Below are 11125 nucleotides of genomic sequence, written 5' to 3'. Positions count from 1 at the left end.
AAAATATTAGCTATTTTTTTATATGCTTCAAACCCTTTGTTTGCTTTATGTCTCATTCTTGGAGCTCCAGCACAGTGGGATGGATGGTGGTGGGAATGAGCAGGAATGTGCTGGGGAAATTGGGGTTGACCCCACTTTGTTTTTAGCTTCTTGAAAATAATTGTTGGCAATCCTTGATCCTGCAGGTTTCAGGTTCTGGGAATCAGCTGTATTTCAAAACATCTTAAATAAGGGGGAAAAAAAAATTTAAAGAGCATTAATTATTCTGGGGAAATTGCAACAGTTTTGGCTTTGATGAAAAACTTCCATTACTGATCATTGATAAAAATGGGATTGGTGGGGAGGGAACAGGAGCTGTGGGGTGGAAGCACCAATAACTGTTCTGTGCAGCTCTGTACGAGATCCAGACTTTGTCCCAGCAGGGGGGAGGCGCCCAGCGAGCTCATCATCCCAAAAATGGCTGTAAGGGCAGCACAGTCCCTGGGGATCCTCCTGGAGAAGGTGAACAGAACACTGAGGGATGGCTTCCCACTGCCAGAGGGCAGGCACAGTTGGGATGGTGGGAAGTAATTCTGCCCTGTGAGGGTGGGGAGGCCCTGGAATGGATTTCCCAGAGCAGCTGTGGCTGCCCCTGGATCCCTGGCAGTGTCCAAGGCCAGGCTGGACGGGGCTTGGAGCAGCCTGGGACAGTGGGAGCTGGTCTTGACCATGATGGGGTGAAATGAGATGGGATTTCAAGTTCCTGCTCATCCCAAGAATTCCATGGTTTGGGTGGTGCCCAGGTGGGTCCGGCACTAGAGGGCAGCAGCCCCGCAGGCAGGGATGGGGACAGGGACAGCGGGACAGGACACGCGGGAGTCCCGCCTCCCCCTTCACACCGGCGTCCTGCAGGACCTCACCCCGGGGTGACCCCAGCTCGGCCACCCCCATGGGCACAACTCAGGGGGACTTTGGCACCGGCCTGGTCAAGCCTTGAGGAAGAGGAGGAGTGGAACAAACTGAGCAGAGAACGGGGTTGGAGCTGCACCCCCGGGGATCCCGCAGCGCTGAGCTGGGAGCTGAACCCTGCCCAGCCCCGCGGGAGGTCGGCATCGGGGGCTGGGGCTGGGATTTGGGCCGGGGTTTGGGTTGGGAAGAGGAATATCCCCTCCCTAAGCAGGGAAGCTCACCTGGAATCCTGCACAATCCCTCCTGGCTGGGGCTTTTGGGGCGCTCTGCAGTCTGTCCCCAGGGGATGCTGCTGGGGCAAGGGGATATGGACAACGTGACCCCAACCCCAAACCCGCCCATCTGTGGTCCCTCCCCTGCTGGGGACATCCCCAGGGTGACAGCGAACAAGGGAGGGGGAACAGACCCCCTGCAAACACACCCCCGCTTCCAAAACCTGCTTTTATTTACATTTCAAGTCAAATCACATGCAAACTCTTGGTTGTTTTTGTTTTTTTTTTTTCTTTCCTGGTTTTTCTTTAAGAAGAGTGTGATTAGCAAAAAAGACGCATTATTAGAATTTTCAAATAGCAATTAAATATACAAAAATAGAGCTTACAAAAAAACCAAACAAACAGAGGAAAACAAAAAAAAAACCAAAACCAAAAAAAACCAAAACCAGCGAATGTTTTAAAAAATATTCTGCTGCAGAATTTGTAGTGTACAAACACGTCTATGAGGCTCCACGCTCCATAAACAGTCCCGGATTTTTTTGGGAGGGGAGGGGATTTTTTTCCCCAGCCCTGCCTCCGGGAAAGCCGCTGCCGTAATACTGACACCCCCCTCCCCCAACCCGGGAATGCGACTGCTGAGGATGGCAGGGGACACCCAAAACCCGTGCTCCGAGAGGCCGGGGGTGGCCCAGCTCCCCCCAGGCGCTGATGAGGGGTTTGGGTGTTTTGGCAAGGGGAACCGCTGCCCAGAGAGCCCGGCTGGAAATGCCGGGATGATCCCAAAGGCCGGGACTGCTGCTGCCCCCCACGCCATGGCTCTCGCTGCTGCTGAGGCCAGGATGGTGCCCCTTACAGGAGCTCCAGGCCCCTGAGGTAGCCGAGGAAGAGGGGCAGCCACCCTCGAGAGGGTGGGGGGAAATCCAAACCCAAGAGACCCCGCCCAGCCACCACCGGGGGTGACAGCGGGTGCCGAGGGGACACCCGACTCCGGGGGCGAGACCCCCTTTCCTGCTGGGAGCCGCAAAGGCAAAGGAACCGAAGGCGAAGAGGAGGGAGCAGAACCGGCCGCGACGCTCGGGGCCCGCCCCGCGCTCGGGGGCAGCAGGTGCCGGAGCTCGGGGGCCGCGGCGCCGCTCCCGGAGCTCGCCGGTGCCACCGCGCCGCTTCCCGGCGGCCGCGAGGCTGGAGAAGGGAGGTGCTGGAAGAAGGATGTCGTGCCGAGGACGCCGAGTCCCCTCCTGGCCCTGGCGGAGGATCCGAGTCCAGGCTTCATCCCGGCGGGATTCGGGGCCGCTCAGCTGCGGCCGAAGTGCTTTGGTTGAGTCCGAGCGCCGCGGGCGGGCGCGGGCCGGGCCCGGCCCGGGAGGGATGTTCTATACGATGTTCTGCGAGCCGGGCAGCGGCACCTGCGGAGGGCCCGGGTCCGGCTTCCCGTGCAGCTGCGCCAGCTGCAGCACCGGCATGTTACACAGGGGACACACCTTCCGCACCTCCAGCCACTTGATGAGGCACCTGCGGACACCGCGACACGGGGCGTCAGTGGGGACACACGTGACAGCAGCGAGGATATGCCTGACATCACTGGGGACATGTCTGATGTCAGTGGGGACACAGCTGATATCGGTGGGGACACACGTGACATCAGTGAGGACATGCCTGACATCACTGGGGATACCCGACATTGATGGACACACCCGACATCATTGGGGACACACCTGACATCGGTGGGAACATACCTGACATCAGTAAGGACACCTGACATCATTGGGGACACACCTGACATCACTGAGGACACCTGACATTGATGTGGAGCTGTAAAAATCCCCCCCAAGCCCCTTTACCCTGCCCTGGAGCTTTGCTGCTGCTGCCCAGCTTTAAATTCACCATTTGGGTGCCTTTATGTTTTATGGGATTTTTTTGGGGGGGTTCTCTGTGTTTGTATACAGGGATTTTGTTTTAGATATTATTTATATTTATATTATAGGGATATAAAATGCCTACACCTACCAAAAAATAAACAAAATATATACATAAAAAGTGTCTGTGAAATGATAAACACAGATTCTGTAAATAATATACCAATAATACACAAACATGTATATAATGTGTATGGATAAATAAAAATTATGTAAATAACTGATATAATCACACTATTATGGATTTTATGTATTATATATAATTATTTATATTCTATTCTATTCTATTATTATGTAATATATATTATATATAGTTTTATATAGTATATACACTATATATAGTGTAGTATATATAGAAATGTATATAGACATATTTAATATTTTATATATATTAGGTAATATACATTATATATAGTATATCTAGTATAGTGTATATATAAATGTATGAAAGTGTATATATAAATGTATAAATGTATAATGTATATTATATATATAATAGATAATAAATGTATATATAAACATTCAAAGAATATAAAATGTCTGTATAAACAACATATAAAATGTCTATAAACAATAATATAATATACAAAATGTCTATATAAACAATAAATAAAATGTATATAAACATTCAAAGAATATAAAAATGTGTATAATATATAGTAGGATATGCTGTAGTTTTAGCATATGGAATATTATATAGTACTGTTTTTTATATATATATATATATATATATATATAATTTAGTGGGTTTGCTTTACATAAACCACACCTATATAAAATATGTATGTTTACATTTTTCATGGGATTACAGACTGGGTTGGAAGGGATCCACGAGGATCACCAAGGCCAAGTGCTGACTCAGCACGGGGCATCCTACAAATCCCCAGCTCCCCAAACTGTCACTCAGTTTTGCAGCTGCTCCTCGTGCCCCAGGTGATCCAAAGGGGCTTTTCCTGCCCCTTTCTCCTTTTCCTGCCCCTCCTGCCCTGGGATGGGGTGGGAGGGCCCACACTTACTTCCTGTGGAAGGCATGTTTGCAGGGACAGATCCCCAGCTCGTCCTTGGGCTTGAACTCCTCCAGGCACACGGCACAGATCTGCAGGGGGTGGGACACACAGGGAATGTCAGTGCTCAGGGAGCAACACTGGCAAATAAAAACTTCCAGATGGCTAAAATCGTGGAATTATGGAATGGGTTGGGTTGGAAAGGACCTTAAAAACCATCCAGTGCCACCCCCTGGCATGGGTAGGGACACTTCCCACCATCCCAGGGTGCTCCAAGCCCTATCCAGCCTGGCCTTGGACACTTCCAGGGATCCACAGCTTCTCTGGGCACCCTGTGCCAGGGCCTTATCACCCTCAAAAGAATGAAATTTTCCCTAAAGCCTTCCCAAATTTTGCTTCCTAAACTCCAGGATCACAGGCTGAGGCTTGGGTCTCCCTTTCCTGCTGGAAGGGACCACGGAGCCTCCAGGGATCAGCCCCAGAGCTGGGATGTGCTGGAGGATGGATGCAGGGTGCAGGGGGATGGATCCATGCTGCTGCCTGATCCCTGGGACTGGCTGCATCCACAGGGACACCTCTGGGAAGAGGAAAAGGCAATGGGATTGTTGCCATGCCTGTCCCAGGGCTGGGAAAGCTGCTGGCTGTTTTCTCAGCCAAAACCTCCTTCACCCTCACAGCCAATTCCTCCTGACTCATTCTGGATGTCCCAGGGGATTTTGGATATTCCTGGGTGGTTTTCCCAATCTCCCTGGCCTGGGATCTCTCAGTGCAGCAGGGCCAAGGTGCAGCTGTTGGGGTCACCCCCTGAGGAACACACATCCTGAGCTTCCCCAGGGCCTGCCAGAGGCAGAGTGATGGGAAAAGGGGAAAACCAGAGGCAGAGGCAGGGAGGGAAGAGCTGGGTGGGAGCTTTCCCTCCCCAGGGCTCCAGGCCCCGTCCTGTTGGAAAATTCCCACCCCCTCCTCTGCTTTCCAGAAACACTGCCTGCAAATGCCAAAATAAAAATGCCCAAAATGGGATCTTTTTGAGCTAAACCCTTCCAGGTTTTTCCAAATCCCAGGGAAGAGCTTGAACAGCTCTGTCCTGTTCCCTACAGAGGCCTCATCCTCCCCAAAAGCTGGGGGAGCTGCAGACAGCTGGGAACAGAGGTGGAGGAGGAGGGCTGAGCGTTATTGAGGCCATTCCTGGCTCTGGCACATTCCCAAATCCCTCCTCCAACCTCTTTCTCACCCCAGGAAGTGCTTTGAAGCCTGTGTGCTGACAAAAACCCCTCTGCAGGTCGGTTTAAAGGGAGTGGATCAGCAATTGGGGCCTGCAGCAGGGACTGCTCCCAAGCCCGAGGCCCTTGGGATTTACCCTGGGGGCTGTGGGGAGTGGAGGCTCAGGGTAAAACGTGGGATGGGCTCTGCTCAGGGGATTAAAATAAAATACAACAGTGGTTTAGAAACAACTGGAGCTGCTGCTGAGCAGATGAGCAGCCTTGTGCCCAGATGTGGGTGGGCATTTTTGTTGTCTCTAGGGGAATAAATCAATCCAGGCTGTGCTTTGAGGTGGGATTTCAGCAGATTCCTGCTCAAATTCACCAGGAAATGTGGGCTGTGAATAGAAACGCTCAGCCCCAAAAAGCCTGGAAGGCCATGGAGATAAAGGAAGGTGTTTGAGCCCTCAGGGGGCAGGGAGGGAGCAGGGATCTGCCTCTGTTTATCCTGATTTCAGCTTTCCCTGCCCACGGCTGTGCTGGGCATTGTCACACCCTGACTGGCAGGGCCAGAGGGGACGTCCCTGCTCAGGGACACTGTTTATACACGGCCCAGACGGCCTTGGCCTCCCCTTATCCACAGCTTCTTATCACTGTGATAAGAAGAACACAATAAATAACAATAATGGTGCAAGAAAAGCCAAGGGGAGACAGGAGGAGGGAGAGAGATGCATCCAGACTTTTGCAGAGGATCTTTCCCCATTTCCAAAGCCCAGCTGGCTGCATGCTCTGCTCCCTGTGGAGTTGAATTTGAGGGTTTGCCCCGTCCCCAGGGCGAGGAAGAGGAGGGTGAAGAGCTTTTGCTGCCCCAGGATGTGCTCACCTCATGAAGGTTCAGCTCCTTCACCTTCTCCTTGAGTATGACCTGCAAGGCAAAGAGCTGGGGTCAGGACAGAGCTTCTGCCATCAGCATTCCCAGGAAAAATCTCACATAGGGATCCCACTGAGTGTCCCAGTACAACTGGAAACCCCCCCAGTAAACCCAGCACAGCCAGGGAGCACGAGGGGCCCCATGCAGGGACAGGAGGAGGGGAAAGATAAAACCACAAGGACCAAATCCAGGAGGTTTCCTCCCAAATTTAAGCCTCCTGGGCTACCACTTCATTTTCCCACTATCCAAGCTGAGCACTGGAGAGAGCTATAAATGCAGGACAACTGTGTGCATTCAGCCCAACTCCACCCAGCTTCCTGCACAGATCAAGGGGTCAGAGGCAGAAAATCCCACAAATTCTGGAGAAAACAGGACATGGAAGCAGCAGCCTGACACCCACCCCTGGGCTGTGTTTATTTCAACTGGTGAGTGCAGGTGGGTGCAGGGAAGAGCTGGGCTTGCCATGGAGCTGCTCCCTGGAAAAGCCCTGTGGATTCAGGGATTTGGAGCAGCCAGATCCAACCCTGGGAGCACATCCAGACCTCACAAAATCAAAGTTTGGTGACTGGGGGAGTGATGGCATCACTGCTGTGCAGTGGGTGAGGCTGGAGAGGTGAGGGTGCTCCAGAGGTGGAGATGTTCCCACTGCTCAGGACCTCAGTGGAAAAGTGGGAGATTTGGGGATGAGCAGGTGAGGGATGGCCCTGGGGGGCCCAGCTGGTAGGGGACAATAGAATCAGCAGGGACAGATGGTTCTAGGTGTTACAACTGCCCTCTGAGGGCCAGAAACTTCCCAAAGAGAGGAACAGCATGAGAAAAATGGATGGATTTGGCACTAAGGAGAAGGGAAAGGAAAAAGAAGTTAGAGGATCATCTCACCTGTTTGTAGGCGTAAAGCTCTTTGTGTGCCTGATGCCTGAGCCTGCAATGAAACCAGGGAGAAACGTGAGGGCAGGCAAAACCATCAGGATCATTGTAATACCTCAGACATTCCACTTCCCTCCTTTCCAGCTTTAACATGTCATATTTTACATTTTTTATTTCAGAAATGAGAGTGGCCACAGGAAATGACATGTTTAGGTAATATCCAGCTTTCCCTGTCGCTTGCAGGGCAATGTCTCCATCCCAAAGCACACAACTCCTCCCTTATCCCTCTTTTGACCTCCCTGATTTTCCACGCACACATCAACCACATAGTTAAGACCAGAAAAAGTGGGTGAGGAAATCACAGTCTGCCATAAATCCCCTCAGTTTCCAACCACTTCTGCTGGCAAAAACTCCGACACTGAATGCAGCACCATTTTTCAAGGCATGGGGGTTCAGACCTGAGGAAAGCCCTGCTCCCACTCCAGCAGGGACAGGGAAGGAGACCCTGCCCAGAGGTTTCCCACCAAAGCCCCCATCAGGTTGCACTGGCCTCCTCAAACTCAGCTTTATCTTCAATTCTAAGATCAGTCAAACCACATCCACTCCTGGAGCAAACTGAGGGATGGAGATGAGTGGGATGGGCCTGTTCCAATAACACCTGCTGCAGTGGGAAGTCCAGCAGGAATTTTAGGCCACAAGCAAAGTGCTGGTTCCATCCCCTCCCTCCCCAGCCTCTCCTCTCCAGAGTCAGAGCCAGCAGAGCGCTCCACAGGCATCTGCTGGCTGGAGAAAACCATTATGCTCCTAAAATAAATACACTTAAAATTAAAATAACCAATATTGCCTCTCATTACCAGACATGGCATTTAATAAAGTGCTTGGAAAACTCAGGAGGGAAGTCCCCAGGGCTGAAGAGTTGGCCAAGGACTTTCAATACAGAGTCAATGTGTGGCTGCAGGGCCTGGAGAGCCACAGGAATATTTTCCCCAACCAGCCCAAGTGGTTTCAGATATGAAACCTCCTTGCCTGGAATTTCTATTCTGCAAAAATATTTTGAGGGCTGTCTGAAATCCCTGGCTGCTTCAACCTGAGCTTCTGGGGATTTTCCAACCCTGCCATGCTGCAGTGGGGGAGGTACAAAAGTGGGATGGAAAAGTATTTCCTTATGTCTGACACCCTCCCCCAAAATACTGTGGGCCTTAGAAGGTGAGGGATGGGTAAAAATGTACTTTAATGCTGCAGGGAGAGATGCACAAAGCTCCTGAGTCCCAAATTTCACAGGGAGCCATCCCTCCTGCTCCAGCAATGCTGCCTGGCAGGAACCCGCCTGCAGAACCATGGAAAACACTGCAGCAGGCAGGGAGGAGAGGGAGAGGAGAGGAGGAGGAAGAGGAGGAGGAGCCTGGGGTCTCATCCCTCTGGCAGTGACCCTGAACAGAAACATGAGCAGAAGATGCAGGAACAATAGAGGGAACAGGATGAAACCGGCCCGACCCGCAGGGATCCGGGGCTGGGAAGGCGGTTATGAAACACAGATGGGGAGAAGCCAGGCTGGAGACCACGGGAAGGGAAAACTGGCCTGGAAAGGGAAGCAGCATCCCTCTGTATGGAGCACTGAGTGGCCACCAAGGGTTTGGCCCTCATGAGCCAAAGCCACTGGAGCACCTTGGACCAGTGGTGGGGGTTTTAGTTGTGGGTTTCTCTTGGTCTGGAGTGAAGGCACTGAGACAGTAATTCCTGTTGGGACTCAAGTGTTTATTATTTCTTATCAGTAAAACAGTCTCACTGCTGTGAGTTCTGCAGCCTTTCATCAGAAGGCACAAAATGCCCAACAATCTCTTGGTACAAGGGCTTTTAAGACTTAACTATCCAATTAAGAACTGACACCTGGATTATTTTCCCTTTTAACCCAATAACTGATCCCACAGAGCTGCAATGGGGACTTTTCTGCCCAATTGCAAAATGCCACCCAAACCCATGGAGAAGAAGGAAGAAGAAGGATGAAGCCCAGGATGACAACCTGTGCCCTCCATCTTGCTTCCATCCACAACACACTAAAAATCCCAAACCCTACATTTCTCACCCAGTGACACACCTGCACTGCTCTCTATAATCTATTTCACACTTTTGTGGATTCCAGTCCTTTCTGGAGTTTAGGAAACTTTCTCTATAAGTGAGGGTCAAAGTCAGTGCTCCCCTGGGGGTGAGGGCACCTCAGACCAGACAGAGGAATATTCCCATTGCCCTGGGATTCCACAGACCAGTGGTGGGGAAGAAGTGACCAGCTAGCTGTGGATATGGCAGGAAGCACGGATCTGCAATGCCCTGGGCTGGTGCTGAGCTAAATAGGGATTTTTCCCAAAAAAACCCTCCTCCCTGGAGGTTCTGGGGAGCAGCACAAGCACATCTGGTGCTGAAGCGTGTGAGCTTAGCCTGCTCCTCCTTGCTCTGAGCCAGGATCCTGGGCCAGATGGATCTGCTGGGGCCTGGTGCAGCCGTGTGAGGAGACCCCGGATCCTGGCGAGCGCTATTCCCTGCTATTCCCTCCATCCATCTCGTGTCAAGTGCTGTGACTCCCCAGGAATTCCTGGCAGATGTCTGCTCAAGATTAGGGACCACACAGTGCCTGGCTGCTGATCCTGTGTGCTGTCACCCTCCCTGAAGGAACAACTGCCTCTCCTGGGCTCTGGGATCTCTTCCTGCAGGAGTGGGAGCTCCCTCTTTCTCTGGGTGACTGAATCACCTACAGCACGTGAACAACTACGGGGATAAATTGCAGAGGAAAATTTTTTTGCAGGTTTACCCCTGAGATTTCCATATTAGATGCCTTATAGTAAAAGGAGAAGAGAGGCCCTGGTCACTGTTTTTTTATCCCATCATTTTGTTGCTGTCCTCAGCTCAGCCAGGCTCCTTGGGCTCTTCATGGAATCACAGCATTGTTTGAGTTGGAAAAGCTCTCTAAGATCATCCAGTCCCCCAGCACTGCCAAGGCCACCACTGACCATGTCCCCAAGTGCCACATCCACATGGCTTTTAAACCCCTCCAGGGATGGGGACTCCAACAGTGCCCTGGGCAGCTGTGCCAATGCCTGACCATCCTTTCCATGAAGAAATTTTCCCAACATCCAATCTAACCCTCCCCTGGCCCAGCCTGAGGCCGTTCCCTCTCCTCCTGTCTCTGTTCCCTGGGAGCAGAGCCCGACCCCCCTGGCTGTCCCATCCTGGCAGGAGCTGTGCAGAGCCACAAGGTCCCCCTGAGCCTCTCCAGGCTGAGCCCCTTCCCAGCTCCCTCAGCTGCTCCTGGAGCTCCATACCCTTCCCCAGCTCCATTCCTTTCTCTAAACACAAAACCCAACCACTGTTGGCTCCTGGCAGGTCTGAATGCAGAAGGAAACAACCGTATAAAAAAAAGACTTTGTAGGTGCTGTGTACCCTGAGCCTCCCAGAGACTTTGAGCTGCTCCAGGCTGGGCAGGGATGAGCCCTGGATGATCCACAGCAAAGCACAGAGAGAGGATGCTGCAGAATTGACCCACAGTGGGGGTGGCATAGCTCAGCTCAGCCTCCTTCTGGACTGGCTTTTATGGGACCAAAGGCAACATGAGTTTATCACTTTCATTAATTCACCGGAGATCAGACACGACCAGCTGCCTGCAAAATCTCATTTCCTTGTTCTTCCTTTTTTATCTGTAATCTTGCCAAGCAGAGGCAGCAGCCATGAGGGACCTGAGCTCTGACCTGAGCGGTCTGCAGCACCAGAAAAGCTCAAGGTTCACCTGAACAATACACAGACAATGATGATTTTTGTTGTGAAACTGGACTCTTGTTTTCAGCCAATCCAATTAAAAATGTCACTTTTCCTTCCCTTGGAGCAGGCAGCACAGCCTGTATTGACACAGCTGCAAAGCACAGCCCATGTCCTATCCTTCCCCAGCACATCTTTTATTTAATGCCATCAGCTCTGTGATTTGGGGTAAATACACCTGATATTGGCTCTTCCACACTCTGGATGCCTCCCCAGCTGGGGATGTGGGGAGAGCTGCAGGAGC

At 51.6% G+C, this 11125-nt stretch overlaps 2 protein-coding genes across 6 annotated transcripts in view; both read right to left on the bottom strand.

The window, feature by feature from the left end:
- Positions 1-11125, bottom strand: part of PTPRA (protein tyrosine phosphatase receptor type A) — a 520615-nt gene that overhangs the window by 152693 nt on the left and 356797 nt on the right. The gene's annotated exons all lie outside the window — the stretch shown is intronic.
- RNF24 (ring finger protein 24) overlaps positions 1372-11125 on the bottom strand; it is a 29938-nt gene continuing 20184 nt past the window's right edge. For all 5 annotated transcript variants that reach the window (XM_050974190.1, XM_050974189.1, XM_018923179.3 and 2 more), the window contains 4 exons: positions 7090-7132; positions 6163-6204; positions 4093-4172; positions 1372-2672 (listed from right to left, as the gene is read on the bottom strand). In XM_050974190.1, coding sequence (XP_050830147.1) covers positions 2534-2672; positions 4093-4172; positions 6163-6204; positions 7090-7132 — 304 coding nt within the window. In that variant the 3' untranslated portion in view covers positions 1372-2533. The remainder of the gene's footprint in view (positions 2673-4092; positions 4173-6162; positions 6205-7089; positions 7133-11125) is intronic.

This window comes from Serinus canaria, chromosome 4 (genome assembly GCF_022539315.1).
Source record: "Serinus canaria isolate serCan28SL12 chromosome 4, serCan2020, whole genome shotgun sequence".
NCBI lineage: Eukaryota > Metazoa > Chordata > Aves > Passeriformes > Fringillidae > Serinus > Serinus canaria.
The sequence above is the reverse complement of the archived record's forward strand: the minus strand, read 5'-3'. Positions and strand labels throughout refer to the sequence as shown.